Here is a 20,405-nt window from a genome sequence, read left to right on the forward strand (position 1 = left end):
GGCTGGCTGAAGAGGCGGTGCTTTCCGCGTGTCCCCGGAAGGACTTAGAGCGAAAGGCGGGAGAAGGAAGCCGCCGAGAGGCTGAGGAAGCCCGAGGGGGCGGTTGCGTACAGACCGGACGCTCTCGGCCTGGTGAGCTTCCAGACGCCGGCTCTCGGGGACCAAAGCCCGCCAAGCCCGCCAAGCCCACCCGGCCGCCTCGCCTGCCTGCGCTTCCGCACTCGTCGCGAGCGAGTGCGCCTGCGCGCCGCCCACTGCGCGCGCCTCGTCGCTGTGCTCGCACCGGCCGGCGGCCCGACAGTTCGTGCCGAGCTTCCCGCCCGGTCTCGCTCAGCTCCGCAGCGCCCCGGCGTGCGGCATGTCGCGGCGGCGGCACAGCGACGAGAACGACGGTGAGTGCTCTCGGCCCGACCGCCGAGGCCGCGCCCAGGCGGGGGCGGAGGTCTCGGGGACTCGAGGGAAGGGATGGGAAGCCCTCCCCCCACACACACCCCGGCAGCGTTCGGGGAACCGGGCAGGCAGAGCGAGAATGTGGCCGGGTGACTTCTAAAAAGCCCCCGCTTTCCCCTGCCCCAACTCCTTTAGTCGTCGGCCTGGTGGACCTCTGGTCTCTCAGGACTCTTCAGGATTTGGTCCTTAGTACTGCCGAGTAGGGAAGTACACCTGGGTCTGTGCGGGCCACCTCTTAGGCACAGTGACAGGTACCCACTAGTACCAATGTCTCGTTTTGACCCTCCGACTGCACCTGAAAAGGGTTCTCAGAAGGGAGGGAACAAAGCAGTGAGTGGCAGATACGAATCGCAGTCTGAGCTCAGCTCTACCCGTCATCCGTTGATTTGCCTTCTTTCATGCTGCAAGGAAAGAAATCTGTTATCCACACTCAAGAGGTCACTAATAAACAGATGCACCTTGTTACGTTAGATTTTGAACTAGCTGCAAGTGTATTTCCCTCATGAAGGGAAGAGTGCTGGAAAACTACCTGGAGACCTCTTAGGGATTGAGATCAGGGGTTTTCTATTCCATTTGGATGGTTTGCGCTCCAGGGGATCATGTGTTGCCACCGTAGAAACCAAGGATAATTTTGCTAGTTAAAAACAGGAAAAGATGCTTAATTACAGAAATCCCTCCAAAACGTACATCCACCAAAAAAGGAAGAAACTGAGTAATTCTGTTATTATATTCTAGCATATTGTTCTTTAAAAGGAGTGTGGTATAGTCATTAAGAGGCTAGACTTTAGAATCAGAGGGTTTAAGTTCAAAGCTAGACTCTACCATTACTTCATGATCTTGCCCAGATTCTGTCATCTCTGTAAACCTTAGTATGTAATGTAGAAGTGTAATGATACAAACCTCTTCTCAGTTTTGTGAGGTTTAAGTGAGTTAATGCATGTACCAAATATCTCATGATGATACTTATCTGTTAATGCTTAAGAGCTGACAAACATTGGCAGATGTCAACGATGGAAGAAAAATTTTTAATTAATTTTCTTCACTAACATTTTCTTGTCCTTGAATTTTGGGGCATTTGGGAGTAGGAGCAGAATCACATGTCTTTAGTTTTAAACAATGAAACATCAGATCTCTGCTAGGGAGTGGCTTGAGAGGATGGATACTCTAGTTCATCCTGTCTGATACCTAAGGATTCAGAGTTTTAGTGTAATAAACATGGAGACATAGGGGCGCCTGGGTGGCTCAGTTGGTTAAACGACTGCCTTCAGCTCAGGTCATGATCCTGGAGTCCCGGGATCGCGTCCCGCATCGGGCTCCCTGCTCAGCGGGAAGCCTGCTTCTCCCTCTGCTTGTGCTCTCTCTCTCTGACAAGTAAATAAAATCTTTAAAAAATTTTTAAAAATAAATAAAATAAAATAAACATGGAGACATAGCTGGCAGTGCCCAGACACTGGTGAAAGCAAGTTAAGGGTTCTCTTCACTGCCCAAGTATTACCATGCTGCATGCCTAGGTTTTTTTTTCTTAAACACATGAGGTTTTTTGTATAACAGACATACAGGGCACAGAAAACACGGTTTTCATATGCTTTGACTTGGATTAATAAAAAACTAATATGCTTGAAGTGATTGCTTGGGGTTTAGGGAACTTGAGTCTTTTAAACTTTTAAAGTTCTTCCCATTTTCTTGATTTTCTCATACCTTCTTTTCTCCACTCTACTCCCTTCTAGGGCACCCTTAAAGGGAGAGAAAATGTTTCCAGAGGGCAACCTGGAGAATTGAATGTGAATATGTAGAAAACAATTTTTGCTTTTGCAGTTGTAATGGTGGCATAATTTTCTTGGGAGTTAGTTTCTTTTAATACCACCTGGCCAGTAAATCATGGTCCATTTGGGGTCTTGATGCAGGAACCTTAGAATAAATAAGACAAAAAGAAGTAAAATGAGTTAATTAAAGTTTACTTTGGTGAATAATTTAGTAGTAGAGGGGCAGTTTATAGTTCTCTTGAATACTATACCAATCTGGAACTTCTATAAATTGCCACAATTTGGGTAACGATCAGCTGGGGTTTACCCTAAATAGTAATCTGAATATTTTAGTTAAGCATCTACTGATTTTTTTAAGATCTGAAATATTAGACGCTTAAATGTTATAGAAGGCTCTTTTAAAATAGTCTGAATTCTAATAGCTGTAATTAAGTTGATGCATCGGAGCATTTCTGGATTATTGTCAGCTCTTATCAGTCACCAGCTGTCACGACTTCCCATATGCTTGACAAGATATAACCATTTATTCAACAAATATTTGACAGTGCTAGGCACTGTCCTAACTACTGGCAGTACAGTAGTAGTGGACAATATAAAGGTCAAGCCTCCCTTTTACAGACAGAACACAATCAAATAAAATATAGTATATCAAATGGTGGTAAGTGCTATGGAGAAAAATAAAACTGGGTAGAGGGGGTAGACTATTGGTGGACTAGCAAGGTGGATTTGCTGTTTTACGCTGGTTGATCGGGGAAGACCTCACTGAGAACGGCATCTGATCAAAGAATTGCAGGAAGTAAGGGAGCAAACCAGGTGGCTGTATGGGGAAAACCAGTGGTCTAAGAAAAGGGAACCAAGAGTGCAAAGGACTTAAGGCTGGAGCATTCCTGTCCTGTTCACAGAAATCAAGGAGGCCAGTGTCCCTGGAGCAGAGTTGGGGCTGAGGGAGGTTGTAGGAACTAAGATCAGAGAGGTAGCAGAGGATCAACTCATAGAGGGCAGTTTTAAAATTGTATCTCTTTGTTCAGACTAGAGTGTCCAGGATCCAGGGAAATAAGTTAGGAGACTACCAATCTAGTTCAGCTGGAGTGGAGTTCAATTTATAGAGAAGAAAAGGGAAATCCTAAATGGGAAATTATCATGTGTGGATACTGGTCCAGTGCTAAATCTAACTCATTTCTTAGAATCCCTTTAAGAATGTCTCTGTAGCTTTTCAGTTATTATGGGATATACATATAATAGCTGTTCAGTACATTGCTTATTTTGTTTTTCTAAGAATTTATATTATCCAGGGGTGCCTGGGTGGCCCAGTCGTTAAGCGTCTGCCTTCGGCTCAGGTCATGATCCCAGAGCCCCATGTCAGACTCTCTGCTCAGCGGGAAGCCTTCTTCTCCCTCTCCCACTCCCCCTGCTTGTGTTTCCTCTCTCCCTGTCTCTCTCTCTGTCAAATAAATAAATAAAATCTTTTAAAAAAATTTTTTTAAAGAATTTATATTATCTATAACCTTTGCCAAAAACCCATATTAACCCCTTTTTAAGCTACTTAGAATTAGGTCCTTATCTTTTAGACTGTGACTACTTTTTTAACTTAACTATACAAAAAATGATTAGAAGTGAAAGAATTTGTTCCTCCAAGGAAGAGTATAGTTTGTTTCAGGTGTGATAGTCTCCTCTGCTCTAAATCTTCAAGATCAAGGTACTTTACTTTTCCCTTTTTCCTGGTTGGTTTTGCTACTTTACTTCCTTTTTATAGGGTTGGTCTTTGTTTTCCAGTTTGTGTTTTTTATAATAAGGGTATAAGATGTAGTACAGTATATACATATAAAGTTAGGATCGCCTTACAGGGAAAAATTACTGGTGTATGGAGATCCTTTCAGATGGTTTTTGTTTTTAAGATTTATTTATTTGAGAGAGAATGTGTGCATACAAGCAAGGGGAAGGGCAGAGGAAGAGACAGAATCTCAAGCAGACTCCATGCCCAGTGTGGAGCCTGATGTGGGGGCTCTACCTCATGACCCGAGCAGAAACTAACAATTAGATGTTCAACCCTCTGAGCCACCCAGGTGCCCCACAAAAATTGGTTTTAATAAAGAGCTGTTTCTGTTTCTCTGTCCTATACTAGCCAAGGGTGTCAGAATGAAGTGGCAATATGTAACTTGAATCTATATTGTAAAACTTCTACATAGTTACATTTAATATAAAAATCTGTTCTTGCTTTGGGAGCTATCATAGATAGGTTTTCTTAAGGGTATATGAAAATGGGCATCTGGGTGGCTCAGTCGTTAAGCGTCTGCCTTCGGCTCAGGTCATGGTCCCTGGGTCCTGGGATCAAGCCCCGCATTGGGCTCCCTGCTCAGCAGGAAACCTGCTTCTCCCTCTCCCACTCCCCCTGCTTGTGTTCCCTCTCTTGCTATGTCTCTGTCAAATAAAATCTTAAAAAAAAAAAAAAAAAGATATATGAAAACATTCAGCTAATTCCCAAAATTTTATTGTTAATGAAGGTGCTTTATTCTGCATACCCAGGTTCTCTTCTGAGTTCAATATCCTGCTACTGTCATGAGTTCAGATGTGTCTATAATTTTACCACCCCTCCTTCATATTCTCTCAAATACCAGGTGAGAGTGGGGCATATCTTCTTAATACTTTCTGCCTCCTGCCATTCTCCAAACAAAACTTGTGCTTTCTTACAATCAGAATGGGAAGAGAGAAAATAGGAGTTGCGGTTCAGGGAGGACTATGTCCTTGTATTTTCTAGGTTTTCTTCAGAAATCCTACCTTCTCTCCTACAGCATTATTTTCTCCTTTTCTAGGTTACAAGAGGGTCTGGGAGGGTTGCTTTAAACACTGGGATATGATTCCAAATGGATTTGGGAACAAGCCAGCTGGAGAGTTAACTTAGGAAGGATGTGGAGGGTGGGATGTGAGATAAAGGGTTGGCGGAGTAGATGGGCCAGAAAGAAGGGAATGGTAGTTGAAGTTTAAAGAACAGTAATAAAAAACAAAAAACTCTCATTCAGCTAGTTTTTAACCATCTGCATTTTCCCAACCTTACCAGAATCTGGTTCTGAAGAACACTAGTAGTATATTCTGCTTTCTAGACAGAGTTGCTCAGCATCAGCACTATTGACATTTCGGGCTAGATTATTCTTTGTTGTTTGGAGTTGTCCTATGCAACGTAATATGTTTAGCAGAATCCATGGCCTCTACGCACTGGATGCCAGTAGCACTCCGCCATTTGTGACAACTAAAAATGTCTCCAGAGATTGCCACATGGCCCCTAGTGGAGGCAAAACCTCACCAGTTAAGAACCACTGCTCCAGGAGAAAGCTCTTTTAACATCCTGGCTGACAGCTTATATAAACATTGCATTGAATATGCAGGTTTTTTCAATGAATAAATCCTGAAAATAGAAGACCTTTGTATCAAAGTTGGCTGTTTGGGTGGTGGAACCTTTATAGATCCTGTGATGTAGGTTTGAAGCATACTTGAGAATCAAGGTCACTGATTTCACTGTGTCATACATGTCCACTTTACATGGGCTGGTATCTCCAGGAATACATCTAAGCTCTATCCCACTGCATGTGTGTTATATTTTTTTATGGCATTATCCTCTCAAAACTATATTCATCTGGGGCTCCTGGGTGGCTCAGTCGTTAAGTGTCTGCCTTCCGCTCAGGTTGAGCCCCGCCTTCCCTGCCCCGTGGGAAGCCTGCTTCTCCCTCTCCCACTCCCCCTGCTTGTTCCCTCTCTTGCTGTGTCTCTCTCTATCAAATAAATAAATTAAATCTTAAAAAAAAAAACTATATTCATTTATTATTTAAGCCAGATCATAATGATAACAAGGTGTCAGGGGGTCAAAGTGTGGCCTTTTATAGTACTTCCATCTGGTCCTATCTGCATAGTAATAGATTGGTTTTATTCAGCTTAAGTTCAAGTGGTACTTGAAGATCATTTCAGTCATTGAAGAGACTTTTAATACCCAAGCTTAGAATAGCGGAGTGCTGTTTTATGAGAATCACTATATATTTCAAGCCAGATGTTACAGTGGCAAGTAAGTGATTATGAATTCTATAAAAATGGCTCAGTTTCTTTGGCTATACAAGTCTGGAAAAGATTGAAGTTATATTTAACTTACTCCTGGGTAATCCTATATCCAACTGCAGATTTTCATTATTAATGCAGATCCCTAGAACTGTTACAGAGTATTGCTTCCTTGTCCACATGCTGTCCTAATAATCTAATTGGTGGAAGTCAAAATGGAATTACATTGGGAGACTAGCCAACATTGTGTTTATCAACAGCATCATGTTCCATACTTAACACTATTAATTTAAAATTTTTAAGCTGTAGGTTATTCCACAAAAGAATATAAGGTGTGTGTATTAAGATTTTATTTTATTTTTTTTTTTAAAGATTTTATTTATTTATTTGACAGAGAGAGACACAGCAAGAGAGGGAACACAAGCAGGGGGAGTGGGAGAGGGAGAAGCAGGCTTCCTGCCTAACAGGGAGCCCGATGCGGGGCTCGATCCCAGGACCCTGGGATCATGACCTGAGCCGAAGGCAGATGCTTAACGACTGAGCCATCCAGGCGCCCCGACTTTGTATTAAGATTTTAAAATGGTAAGAGATAATAGTAAGAGTCTGAACAATAATAGACAGTCCAGCCTAAGATTGATTGGTAGTTCAGCTTGAATTCTTTGGCAACCAAAAGGACAGATAGATGATTGGTAATGATTTCAGTGTGGTAGTTTTGTTTTGTTTAAGATTCTTTGAATGATATGGTTTTTGAACATAACAGACTAGTGGTTGAAGTAGGAAATCATAAAACATACTTTCCCCCCACCAATTATTTGATAAAGTGCTCAGGATGTTTCTTTGAGTATATGTCTGCTGATTGTGATTCCCATTGCTTGGAATAAACTATACCCTAATGCTGCATAGTCTATAGAACCAAAGCTATTAATTGAAGAGTTGAAAGTTCAAACATGGGCGCTGGGTGGCTCAGTTGGTTAAGCGACTGCCTTCGGCTCAGGTCATGATCCTAGAGTCCCGGGATCGAGTCCCACATCGGGCTCCCTGCTTGGCGGGGAGTCTGCTTCTCCCTCTGACCTTCCCCCCTCTCATGCTTGCTCGCTCTCTCTCTAATAAATAAATTTTAAAAATCTGTAAAAAAAAAAAAAAAAGTTCAAACACTTGTGAAACTAGTGAGGAATCCTAATGTTTTATCCTCCCTTTCTCATCTTCTGAAGTTTTCCTCCTCCTTTTTTTGCCTAGTCAAGTCTTTCCAAAGCATTCATCTTGGTTTTGTACCCATATTTCATCAGTTTAATAATAATTTTCATTATTAGAATAATGAGTACTACTGGCACTAAGAGGCTTTAGGACCAAGCAACTGAAGATCAGTGAACAGTTCAGTCTAAAGAATGGGAGTAGCAGCACAGGAGTGTTCCAGAGAATATTCTAACTCCTAGTGGTTAGGATGTTATAAGCAGCATTCCTGTGTATCCCTGGAAGTGGACAGGGCTGCTGCACTGCATAGCTTCGTGGGGCACTAGTCACACCAAACTGAACATAATGAATGCCTCTTGGAGTTACTATAGTGTCCCTGGGTATGGAGACCTTTGGTGAATCTAGCTAGCCCAGTCAGAGAGGTGGTAGGTCAGTTAAGAGCTTCTCCTGTGTAAAAAAGTAGGGATTCTGGTAGGAAAGAGACAATAGTATTTAAAAAGCTAAATAAGGGCGCCTGGGTGGCTCAGTCGTTAAGCATCTGCTTTCAGCTCAGGTCATGATCCCAGGGTCCTGGGATCGAGTCCCACATCGGGCTCCCTGTTCGGCAGGAAGCCTGCTTCTCCCTCTCCCACTCCCCCTGCTTGTGTTCCTGCTCTCGCTATCTCTCTCTCTGTCAAATAAATAAATAAAATCTTTAAAAAAAATTAAAAAATAAAAAGCTAAATAAAATTTGTGATAGTGGTTTCATCATGTAATGTTAATTTTTTTACATTGTTGAAACAGGGGGACAGCCTCACAAAAGGAGAAAGACTTCTGACGCCAATGAAACTGAAGATCATTTGGAATCATTAATATGCAAAGTAGGAGAAAAGGTATGTGCCAAATAGGCAAAAACTGTGATGGGCTTAGGGTTGTAGTTGACTGTGCTTGATTCATTTCTGCAGCTGAAACTTGGTGATCTAAGTTTTAGGTGAAACTTGTATTGCCATGCATCTGTATCCCAAAGTAAATTTATTTTAAACCCTTGGGGTGCAGATAATTGAGAGTTAAATGTTTTTAGTAATCTTCATAGAACATGAATATGAGTCTTAGAAGAGACCGTAAGGAATAATTCTCTCAATTTATAAATGAAGAACCAAACAAGTCCTGGATACCTGAGGTAATTTGCTCAGAGTCATATTAAGTGAATCAGATAGAGAGACACAAAAGAACCGATGATGTCCTCCCATTTCTCATTCTTATTCTGCTGCCTTAGACTGCTTGCTTTTAAAATTTCATTCATTCTCTTTTTATGGATTTCTAAAGAACAATAACTACCTGATTTGATTTATACTAAACCTGTCATAGTGCCTTATGCATATAAGGCTTTAACTTTTTTTATGACCACATAGAAAATTTTAACTCACTAATTGCTGAGTACTTAACAAATATTTAATATGCTGTCCTCTACAGAGTGCCTGCTCTCTGGAGAGCAACCTAGAAGGCTTGGCAGGTGTTTTAGAAGCTGATCTTCCTAACTACAAGAGCAAGATCTTAAGGCTTCTTTGTACAGTGTATGTATGCAAAAGATTTATGAATCCAGGTGATAATGTATTATCTACTCTTAAATGCTTTGAGAATGTTCAAAAGATATGTTTACGTTCCATATTTCATTAGCTTTTCTTCTAATGGGAAATTTATACAAACGAAATGACCTTTGGTGAACTCTTTTTTTCTTAGAGATAAATAGGACTAAAATTGAGCATTTTCCTTACATTTTGTTTTCTTGGAACCTTAGAATCATTTCAGTTGACTATTTTTAAGTGAGAAAGTAGACACTTTTAACATTCAGAGATTTTTAAGTATGTGCATTTAATTATATATAATACATAGAGTTTAATGTGTGTTTTTAACCAGTAGTACCAAACAAATTTGGGAACTGGTCACTTGAGTAATAGTCCTTCTCAGAAAACTGAAGAAGCTTTTGAAGCTATTACTAGGCATAATCTTTCTTTGAGTTAGGTTAGCTAGAACAAATATCATTATTTAATCCATGAGTATATTAAACTGGGAAAAGTCTCATGTGAAATCATGAAACAGTCTCTTGCAATGGTGGAATTAACAATCCAGGCTTTCTCATCTGTCAGATGGACATTGATCACTGAATTGTATGCTTTGCAAAGAAATGGTTACAACTTTTGGATAAAAGGGGTCTTTATACTGTACATGAAATTATAAGTTATGAGGTATTTTAAAATTTCAAATATGAAGTTGAATTTTAAGTTATTTCAAATATTTTAATTAAATAATGTTAATGCTTACAGTTCATTTTTGAAATTTAAAAATGTATGCACAAATCATAGCGATCAGTGGATTTCATTTTAACCTCTCTTAAAGTACAAATAATTTGGGTTCCAGTTTTTTGGGTTTTTTTTTTAAGATTTTATTTATTTATTTGACAGAGACATAGCGAGAGAGGGAACACAAGCAGGGGGAGTGGGAGAGGGAGAAGCAGGCTTCCCGCTGAGCAGGGAACCTGATGCGGGGTTCGATCCCAGGACCCTGGGATCATGACCTGAGCTGAAGGCAGACGCTTAACGACTGAGCCACCCAGGTGCCCCTTGGGTTCCAGTTTTTTAAAGAAATCCAGTTTATATTCAGGAAGACCTGTCCTTAGACTAAGAAATGACTAAGAAAAATTATTTTGCAGTAGTGATCTATAAGGTGGCTTCTGTTTTGAAAGCATTTATTAGAATAGAGGTGACTTATGCTGAAACTGCGATGGAAACCATGGCTTTGGGGGTGGAGAGAGGGTGGTTACTCTCAGGGCACTTTTTTTTTTTTTTTAAACCTAAATTGTCCCTACCACTCTGCTAGTAGGCACCTTGGGAAAACACAAAATGTGTAAGAGAGTCTGACTGATCATGAGCTCCTGTTTGCTTTTCTTTTTGAGAGAATTGAGAGGCTACGTACATTAGGAAGCAATATTTGCTTTTTCCAAAGGTTTATTACTGGAATCCTCTTCCCTGCTTTTCTAATAACCTTAGTGAAAATTAACACACCTAGAGTAAGCAAACTGGGATGTAAAGAAATCTTACTATGTCCAAGTACCATGTTGACGTTCAGCAATTTAACTGATAGGAACTTAGTTGGAAATGGTTTTAGTTCTGAATTTTTTCTGAGCAGCTAGAATAGTGTTTCTCAAAGTGGAATTCTGATCCTCTGACATTTGGATAGCTAAGTTTAGAAATGGTAAATGTTCCATCTCCCCCTTAATGATTCTGCATTAAAGAAACTTGTTTCACCTGGTGTTCCCCAGATGTTTTTCCATGGAAACATTTTCTGTAGAACTGCTCTTAGAGTTCACTAAGCACGTTGGAAGAAAAACTGGTCTAGCATTAGTTATATTTATTTTAGTTTGATAACTTTATAATTAAAGTGTTTTATTTTCTTAATTCTTGGATTAACTACAATTAAAATGAAAAATTGCAGGGGTCATGTCTGCAACTCTTCTCAACATTTATGCCTTTTCTGAAGTAGTTTTAAAAATACAGCACAAAGTATGGGGCACCTGGGTGGCTCAGTTGGTTAAGCATCTGCCTTCAGATCAGGTCATGATCCTAGGGTCCGGGATTGAGCCCTATGTTGGGCTCCCTGCTCAGCAGGGAGCCTGCTTCTCCCTCTCCCTCTGCCTCTTCCCCTGCTTGTGTTCTCTCTCTCTCTCAAATAAATAAAAAAAAAACCTTAAAAATTTTTTTTTAAAAATATAGCTCAAAGTAATCCTGTTCCAAAGTTAGTAAAATGATAAAAGATTTATATAATATAGAATTGAGCAACTTAACATGATACTGTTATTTTGGGATTTTCTTGTACTGGGTTCTCAAATCAGTGCACGCCTGTTACCTGAGAAGTTGACAATTTATACAACATTAGTTGGACTACTGAATGCCAGGAATTACAACTTTGGTGGAGAGTTTGTAGAAGCTATGATTCGACAACTTAAAGAATCATTGAAAGCAAACAATTATAATGAAGCTGTATATTTGGTAAGTTACCTTTTTGGTGTATTTTGACTTAGTGTTGGGATGGAGGGGAGAAGTGAGCTACAACCAAGGGATTTATCCTTTCTTCTGAAATATAGTTCCCCACTCACCACAGTAGCTGCTCTTCTGAAACCATTCTCACTAAAGGTACCACAGAGCTCACCCAGTGGCTTCATTTCACTCTAAATCCTAGTTGACTTTCCTGTAGCATATGATGCTTTACACTCCTTTTTTGTCTGTGTGTTTCTGCAACACCACTGTTTCAGGACCTCCTGCTGCTACCACCTCCCTTCTATTCCTCTGTCTCCTTTTACTGGCTCATCTTACTAATACCCCTTACATTTTGTGTTTCCCAGGATTCTGTCCTCACTTCACTTTAAACACTCCCCTGAAGCATTTTCATTCTCTGTCATTACGTTATAAACCATCTTTATTTGGATGACATGACGCCCTTCCTGACAAGTTGGTAATCTGAATGTCCTGTTTCAGCCTTTCTCCTGACATCCAGACCTGTGTTCCAAATACTACCTGGATAGCCCTAAGATAGCTTGCCTGGAAGTCCCTAAAAGTAATGTATCATTCTGTCTTCTCCCCAAACTGCACACAGGGTCTCCTGTCTACTGCATAACCCATCTAGGGACCTGAGCATTATTGTTTGTCTTCCCTTTGCCCCCTCATCCTGTAAGCAGTCCTCAAGTCCTGTCACTTCTGCCTCCTAATTTGCTCTCTGGTCTGTCCCTTTTCTTTTGTCTCCAGGGCCTCTGGCATATCTCATACCTTCCTTCTCATGCTTTTTTATTTTTATTTTTTTAAGTAAACTCTGTGTCCAACATGAGGCTTGAACTCATGACTCCCAAGATCCAGAGTCTCATGCCCTACCAACTAAGCCAGCCAGGCGCTTCCTTCCTCCTCATCTCTTAAAACAGCCTCTTAATTGATCCTTTGGCATCCAGATTCTCTGCCTTTCACTGTATCTTCTACTGTGGCACCAGACTGGTCTTTCTGTAACTCACTCTGCTCATGTTGGTTCTAGATCACAAACCTCAGTTCTTTCCCATTCTCTAGAGTGGAGGGCCTTAAAAGCGTGTGCTAAAGATGATTCACTGGGTTAGCTGAAGTAAATATTTATCTTAAATGAAAATGGAATTAATAAGCCTTACTAATATGTAATTCATAGATTGACAGTGGGCCAGTGTATATTATATATATTTATTTAAGATGATATTTATGTTTATATCACATATAGTTGGAAGCATGTGATCAAATTGTTTTACTGAATATATTACCAAAAAAGTTAGACACCAATCAGGCTGTAAGATTAAGTCCAGACTGCATACTGACCTTTCATGATTGTCCCAATCTGTTTCTCTATCCTTGCCTCCCATCTACTCTCCAGCTGTATCACAATTACTTGCAGATCCCTGAACACATCTTCTTGAACCCTTCTGCCTACAATAGTCTTGTTGCTCTCCACTTGAGGCATGCTTCACTCATCCTTTCTGACCTGGTCCAGGTGTTACCTCCTTTATGATGCTTTCCCCTACTCCCTTTATCACTGTTCCTATAGCACTTTTTATTTACTTTCTAGTATAGGAGTCATCCCTTTGGGTTGAGATTATGCTTCTCCCACTAGACTGTGAGCTCCCACACAACGGGGACTTGAATAGTGCTTAGCAGTGGCACACAAAGGACATCCAGCAGATACCTGTTCAGAAATTTCCATTTCTGTAGTCCAGTGAAAATTTTTTCATAGAGAACGGAAAAGAAGATGATAGGTTGAGGTAGCTCTATGGAATGGGAACCTGCAAGTGCAGATTCCTGTCCTTCATACAGTTTCTGTCACAACTACCCAGCTCTGCTGTTGTAGAACAATATATAAATGAGTGAGCATGCTGTGTTCCAATACATGTTTATTTGTGGACACCGAAATTTAATTTCATATGATTTGTATAAATCATAAAATACTCTTGGATTTTTTTCAAGCATTTAACTATCCAAAACCACTCTTAGTTCACAGGCTATGCAAAAGAAAAACAGCAGGCTAGATTCGGCCTTGAGGGTAGTTTTTCAGATCTGTGGTTTCAGTCATTACAAGATTGCCTGTTGTGTGATTATATTACATTTAGATTTAATAGAAATTATTTTCCCTCACAGGTCCGTTTTTTATCTGATCTTGTGAATTGTCATGTCATTGCTGCCCCATCCATGGTTGCTATGTTTGAAAATTTTGTAAGTGTAACTCAGGAAGAAGATGTACCTCAGGTAAGAAAACACCTTGTGCTGAATCTTGTCCATGCAGTACTAGGAATTTTTCAGTTGGCGACCTTTTAGTAAAACCAAAAGATAACAGTAGATTATCACACTATAAATTCTTAATATCTACAAGCTAAGTCAACTGCCATAGTGGTGGGTTCTCTTGATATCTGTATGTTAATTCAAATGATTCTGTGTAATAAAATTAAAACTAATAGAAGGTAGAAATGCTCTGGTGGAGTGAGGTGTCTTACTTAAGCTTCCATAGGATTTCATTCAAAAATAAATACAATATGAATGAAAATTAACAAGCTCATATTTTAAATTTGCCTTTTTAAAATTCTTCAGGTGCGGCGAGATTGGTATGTGTATGCATTTCTGTCGTCTTTGCCCTGGGTTGGAAAGGAGTTGTACGAAAAGAAAGATGCCGAGATGGACCGCATCTTTGCCAACACTGAAAGCTATCTTAAGTAAGGACACAGCTCATAGTTCTTACTGATATGATAAATGTGTTGTATTTTATCTGTTAGTAATGCCGTGTCAGTTTCACTTCTCAAAGATAAGCTGTGGTGTTTCCTATGGCTTCCTCCGAGTAACTTCATTCCCCTACTGTTGTAATTTATTGAGACCTCAGAGTAATCAAATGTTTGCTTACTTTGCTGATGCAAAGGAGTTGGTAACATAGCTCCTTTTAAGCTGCTTTGGTACATATTTGCAAAGTCATAAAATATCTTCTATCCTCACACAGTGGTTCTCAAATCGTAGTGTGCATAGAATCACCCATGGTACTTAAATGTGCTCCAACCCCAACCTGCAGACCTACTGAATCACAGTATTTGAGAGAGAGGTTTAGCATATACAGTGTATTTATTTCATGTAAGTTAATCCCAGACCAAGTCCTTAAAACATTGGCTCTTAACTTCCACCCAGCCCACACTTCTTGAGTAAATGACACATTTCAATTAAAATAGTCTCACATCCTCCTATTACCCATTTCTTCCAAGTAGGCATAAAAACTTGGTTTGTCTTATTAGGTATACTGATAGTAGAGCTTGTTCACAATTTAGTGGTTAACCAGCAGTGTGGTAATGGTTTTGTGTCCCCTTATGTTCTTTCAGAATAATTTTGTTATAAGTTTCATATTCTATCTATTAATAGGTAACTTGTTTGGATATTGTTAATCAGTCGGTTACAAATAAAGCTACAAAAAAATCTAAAGATAAAAATCTTTGTTCTTAAGCTACTTTTAAATAATAAATCTCTTTAATGTTTTTATGTTTCTGAAAGTCGTACTGGTTCTTTTTAAAATGTAGATGTTTGCAAAAGACTAAAACTAAAAGAATATGAATATCCTAGCATTTGAGTATATGTCCTTCCCCTTTTTTATACAAATGGTAGTCCATTATACATACTGTTCTTCACTTGCTTTTTTTCACTTAATATAACTTGGATTTATTGCATAAAAGTATATAGATCTGCCTCATTCTTCTTTAACAGCTGTACAGTATTCCACTCTTTTAACATACCATAATTTCTTTAACACGTCCTTTGTTGGTAGATATTTAGGTTATTTCCAGTCTTTTGGTTTTATAAACATTGCTTCATTGAATATCCTTATGTATGTATATGTCTTTGTGTACATGTGCAAATATATCTGTGAAGAGTGGGAGTTTTTAGAAATGGCATTGCTGGGTTGAAGTGTCTTAACAGTTTTAATTTTGATAGACTTAGTCGAATCGCCTTCCAAAGAGATGATACACTTCCAAATCTCCTCTAAAGAGATGATATCCAATTAGCCCCTCTGCCAGCAGTGTTTGAAATTGCATATTTGCCTACATTTCAGCAATATAATACATTATCAAAATTTTTGATATCTGCCAATCTGATAGGTAAAAATGTTATTTTACTGCTTTAATTTGCATTTTATTAATTATGAAGCAAGTGAACATCTTTTCATGTTGTTAGAAACCTAAGTGTAGATTTTCATTTCTATGTTTAGAAGACGCCAAAAGACACATGTGCCCATGTTACAAGTATGGACTGCTGAGAAACCACATCCTCAAGAAGAGGTAAATTGGTTCTGTCACATGATAACAAACACAGTCAGCTCTTGAGTAGATTCTTATCTCTGACACAGTCAAATCATTCCATTTATATACGTTAGCTAGTTTTCCACATTTTATATCAGGGGTCCAGCTCCTCATAGCTCTAGATGTATAGTGGATTTTTTTTTAAGATTTTGTTTATTTGAGAGAGCGCGTGCATGAGCAGGGGCAGGGGGTGGGGGGGTAGGGCAGAGGGAGAGGGAGAGAGAATCTAGGCGACTCGGTGCTGAGCATGGAGCCCAACTTGGGGCTTGATCCCACAACCCCAAGATCATGACCTGAGCAAGAGTCAGACACTTCAACCGACTGAGCTGCTTGGGCGCCCCAGCATATAGTGGATTTTTAATAAGTGTTAGAATGTAAACAAAGCATTCCCTGTTCTGTGGGATTCCAGATATAGTTATTTTTTATTTAAATGCCCAATTTGAAAATGTAAGCGGTAACAGCTTACAGACAGGTAGACTTTATAAAGTAATTAAAAACAAAAACTTAGCACCATTCCTTTGTACTATATTTAATTGCAAACTCACTTACTTTTGTATCCTGTATTTTATAAGGTAATAGTTTTTGGTTTATGTAGTTTAATTCTTATGACCTCCAAATATACATATTACTAAAAATTAATCTGTCTTTAGTATTTAGATTGCCTGTGGGCCCAGATTCAGAAATTGAAAAAGGATCGCTGGCAGGAGCGGCACATCCTAAGACCTTATCTTGCCTTTGACAGCATCCTATGTGAAGCACTGCAACACAATCTGCCTCCTTTTACACCACCTCCTCACACAGAAGATTCAGTGTACCCGATGCCGCGGGTCATCTTCAGAATGTTTGATTACACGGATGATCCCGAGGTATGTGACCAACTACAAGTTCCTGTCAGAGGGCTTATATTGCATTGTGCTTGTGGCTTAATCTTGTTTGAATTATGCCTGTGATACATTTTAATTCCTAGTGGTTTATTATCTGAGAGGACCAACAGCAGTGAAGTTAACAGTTTAATTTAGTGAATGGTATCACCTCATTATGTAAGAAATTCTATTTAGCATGTGTAAGTAGATTGAGAGTACAGTGTGCAATAGGTTCAGCAGCCAGACTGGTTTAAGTTTTAATCCTGGTTTAGTCAGATCCTAGCTATATGATCTTGAGTGAGTTATTTCCTCTCTACCTTAGTTTCGTAATGGAATAATAATAATAGTATATTCTAATAAAGATTTAATGAGGATTGAATTACTAAAACATAAAATGCATAGAACAGTATGTGACACATAAGTGCTCAATAATTTTAGCTATTATTAATAAGACTTTTTTAAGAAAAATACCTAGGTTTTTTTTAATTTTTTGTTGTTGTTGTTTTGGTTTTTTAAGATTTTATCTATTTATTTGAGAGAGAGCACAAGCCAGGGGAGTAGAGGGAGAGGGAAAAGCAAGGCTCCCCACTGAGCAGGGAGCCCGATGCTAGGCTTGATCCTGGGACCCTGGTATCACCACCTGAGCCAAAGGCAGATGCTTAACCGACTAAGCTACCCAGGCGCCTCAAAAAATACCCAGTTTTTGAGATTATCCATCTCTCTCTAACCCTCACAGCTTGTCTTATTATTCATACTATATAATTGGTTTTTTTAATATTATAAAATATTTTTAGGGGTCCTGGGTGGCTCAGTCGGTTAAGTATCCGACTTGATTTCGGCTCAGGTCGTGATCTCGGTCCTGGGATGGAGCCCCATGTCAGGTTCTGTGCTAAGCATGGAGTTGGCTTGGGATTCTCTCTCCTTCTCCCTCTGCCCCTCCCCTCCGCACACTCACTCTCTCTCTCTCAAATAAATAAATCTTTAAAAAAATATTTTAAAATATTTTTAATTTAAAAACCTCAAAGATGAGTATAAGCTGACTCCTAGTTTTTAAATATGCATATTCTTTATTATGAAGCCAAGTTGTTAACAGCCATTATACTTTACTAATTAAGAAAATGTATGATTTTGATATTAACCTTTGGTATAAAAATTCACATTTTCACTCTGTTTTATTTTATATCTTTGCATTTGAATGACTGTCTTAACTTGAACAGCCCAGCAGCAAGCATGGTGATGACTGGATCGGTTCTGGCTACAGTACCATATCCATTGCTTAGTACATCCTAGTCAGCAGAGAGCAGGGCTTTTCAGCCTTGGCACAGTTGACGTTTGGAGCTGGAGAATTCTTTGTGGTGGGGGGCTGTCCTGTGACTGTAGGATGCTTAGCAGCACCTCTGGCCTCTACCAGCAGCATCCAGAGGGGAAATGTCAGGTGTAACAACCACAACTATCTCCAGAGATTGCCAGGTGACCCCTAAGGGCAACATTGTCCCATTTTGAGAACCACTATTACCACCTGAGATCAAACTTGAGTTTTCTTTCTCCTGTCTTCTCTTTTCTGTCCTGCCTTAAATTGCTTTTGGCCAGTGAAAATTTAGTATATGTATAATCTATCTCAGAATAAAACATTGTCAGATAATCAGTTATATGTACAGAATTATCACCTTGCTACCCACTTTGCTATATTGCATATATAGTGAAATGCTTTCAGTCAACATTATGTAATGGTCTAATTAGGGATATCTAATTGGAAATCTAATATAAGATGGCTAGAATCTTTGTAGTTAGGCATTTGTTTGTATAAGAGGAACTAGAATAGGACCTTAAAATGTGTTTCTCTTAATTGATGTTGCTTGTATATTTGTACTTAATTTATAAGAAAACTTATATTTATACTTAATTGGTGTTGCCTCTCTAATGTGCCCATTTTCCCTTGCCAGAAGAGCATAAACATATAAAATATTTGTTTCCCTAAAAATGAAAAGGATTTGGTTCTTTTGTTTTGGTCTTTGGGGGAAAAAAAAAGTTTATTTGAAAAAATTAAAAATTAATAGAGATTAAAAGTCTGCAATAGTAAATAATAAGTAAATAAAAATAAACTCTTTGAACCTGTTTGCTATGCATATGCTTAAAAAAAATATGCAGGTAATGTTTTTTAACCATTTTTTTAAACAAAATAGTATGGCTGTCTTTTTTTTTTTAAGATTTTATTTATTTGAGAAAGAAAGTACAAGTGGGGGAGGAGGGCAGAGGAAGGGGGAGAAGCAGGCTCCCCAGTGAGCAGGGAGCCCGACAGGGGGCTCTATCCCAGAACCCAGAAATTATGACCTGAGCCGAAGACAGATGCTTAACTGACTGAGCCACCCAGGGGCCCCAATTATGGCTGTCTTTCAATGCATATGTGACTTTTTATGTCTATACAGTGTTTGAAGTAAAAATTTCTCCTCTCTCCATATTTATTATGGAAGTTAATCCACTCTCGTGGTTTAAAAAAATCAAACCGTATAGAGCTAATAATATAAGCTCTTTGGTTTGAGATGGATGATGATAGTATAGTGTCAGGGGCACTAGAAAAAATGCTGCCACTGCCACCCTAATTGTATTGTCGATGGAAGTGAGTATGACGGTGATAGGAGTTTTCACACTTCTGAACTTTTATCCTCAGCACCCAGTATAGTGTCTGGAACGTAATAAGCTCTCAAATACTTGTTAGATAAATGAAAGACAGTATCTTTCTCTAGATTTGTAGTATATACATTTGGTTTTCTTTCCAGGGTCCTGTAATGCCAGGGAGTCATTCAGTTGAAAGATTTGTCATAGAAGAGAATCTTCACTGTATCATTAAGTCCCACTGGAAGGAAAGGAAGACTTGGTAAGATTCTTTTCACGGTAACTTTTTGAGTGGAGAAAAAGTAGCAATTTTGATTTGGTAAGAGCAAAATGTATGTTAGGAGTGTAAGAAAATCTTCCTCTCTTCCTGATGCCCTGTCTTGCTAAGTAAGACCAATTTCTAAAGACCCTTCTTTGCTTTTTCAAGGCCCTTCACACTCAAATAGTATCTCTCTGGCTGCTTCATAATACTATAGTGTTTTATAATAATGTGCACATGTGTGGGTATTTGCCATATGCTATGGACGAACTAACTTGAATGACTGTTTTTGGTATGAATGTTACGGGAATAAAAGAATATTAATAGTTTTCTAACATTTAGATATCAAGCTTTGGAAAAGTTTATTTTTAGTATTTCCTTAAGCCTTGGAAAGTTTTGGTTTAGATTTTAAGGTGGAAAGGAATATAGTATTTGGGGAGTGGTCTACTCTATTAACACTTTTAAAGTTAGTAGATCTGAATATGCTTTCTTAGTAATATTACTTTTACTGCTTTTGATCTTTCAAGGAGTTTTGGATGCATTAAAGAGTTTCTTCGTGGTAAACAAAGTAGTTTGTGCTATAGTTAATTAAGTGAAGTACCTGAAATCTAGAGCATTTCAGAAAAGATTTCTTTCCCTCGAATCCAAATGCGCTGCTTTTGGAGCTGCTTATTTGATTTTTTTTATGTATCTTTGTATATTTACTAAACTTCAGTTACATTTTTTATAGTGCTGCACAGCTGGTGAGCTATCCAGGGAAGAACAAGATCCCCTTGAACTACCACATAGTTGAGGTATGCATTCCACATGGAGCATGTTTCTAAGTTTCAGAATCTTTCTGCTGATTTTAAAGTGTAATA

General features: G+C 39.0%; 1 protein-coding gene across 3 annotated transcripts in view; it reads left to right on the forward strand.

The window, feature by feature from the left end:
- Positions 1-332: 332 nt before the first annotated feature.
- Positions 333-20,405, forward strand: part of NCBP1 (nuclear cap binding protein subunit 1) — a 38,440-nt gene continuing 18,367 nt past the window's right edge. The window contains exons 1-10 of one of the 3 annotated variants that reach the window (XM_021691734.2): positions 333-392; positions 8,229-8,317; positions 8,898-8,998; positions 11,314-11,470; positions 13,622-13,729; positions 14,069-14,190; positions 15,720-15,789; positions 16,461-16,676; positions 19,451-19,548; positions 20,276-20,339. In XM_021691734.2, coding sequence (XP_021547409.1) covers positions 359-392; positions 8,229-8,317; positions 8,898-8,998; positions 11,314-11,470; positions 13,622-13,729; positions 14,069-14,190; positions 15,720-15,789; positions 16,461-16,676; positions 19,451-19,548; positions 20,276-20,339 — 1,059 coding nt within the window. In that variant the 5' untranslated portion in view covers positions 333-358. Of the gene's footprint in view, positions 393-8,228; positions 8,318-8,897; positions 9,028-11,313; positions 11,471-13,621; positions 13,730-14,068; positions 14,191-15,719; positions 15,790-16,460; positions 16,677-19,450; positions 19,549-20,275; positions 20,340-20,405 lie in introns of those variants that run through there. The other 2 variants (XM_021691733.2, XM_021691732.2) reach the window with 2 other exon arrangements.

The sequence above is a fragment of the Neomonachus schauinslandi genome, chromosome 13 (genome assembly GCF_002201575.2).
Source record: "Neomonachus schauinslandi chromosome 13, ASM220157v2, whole genome shotgun sequence".
Classification (NCBI taxonomy): domain Eukaryota; kingdom Metazoa; phylum Chordata; class Mammalia; order Carnivora; family Phocidae; genus Neomonachus; species Neomonachus schauinslandi.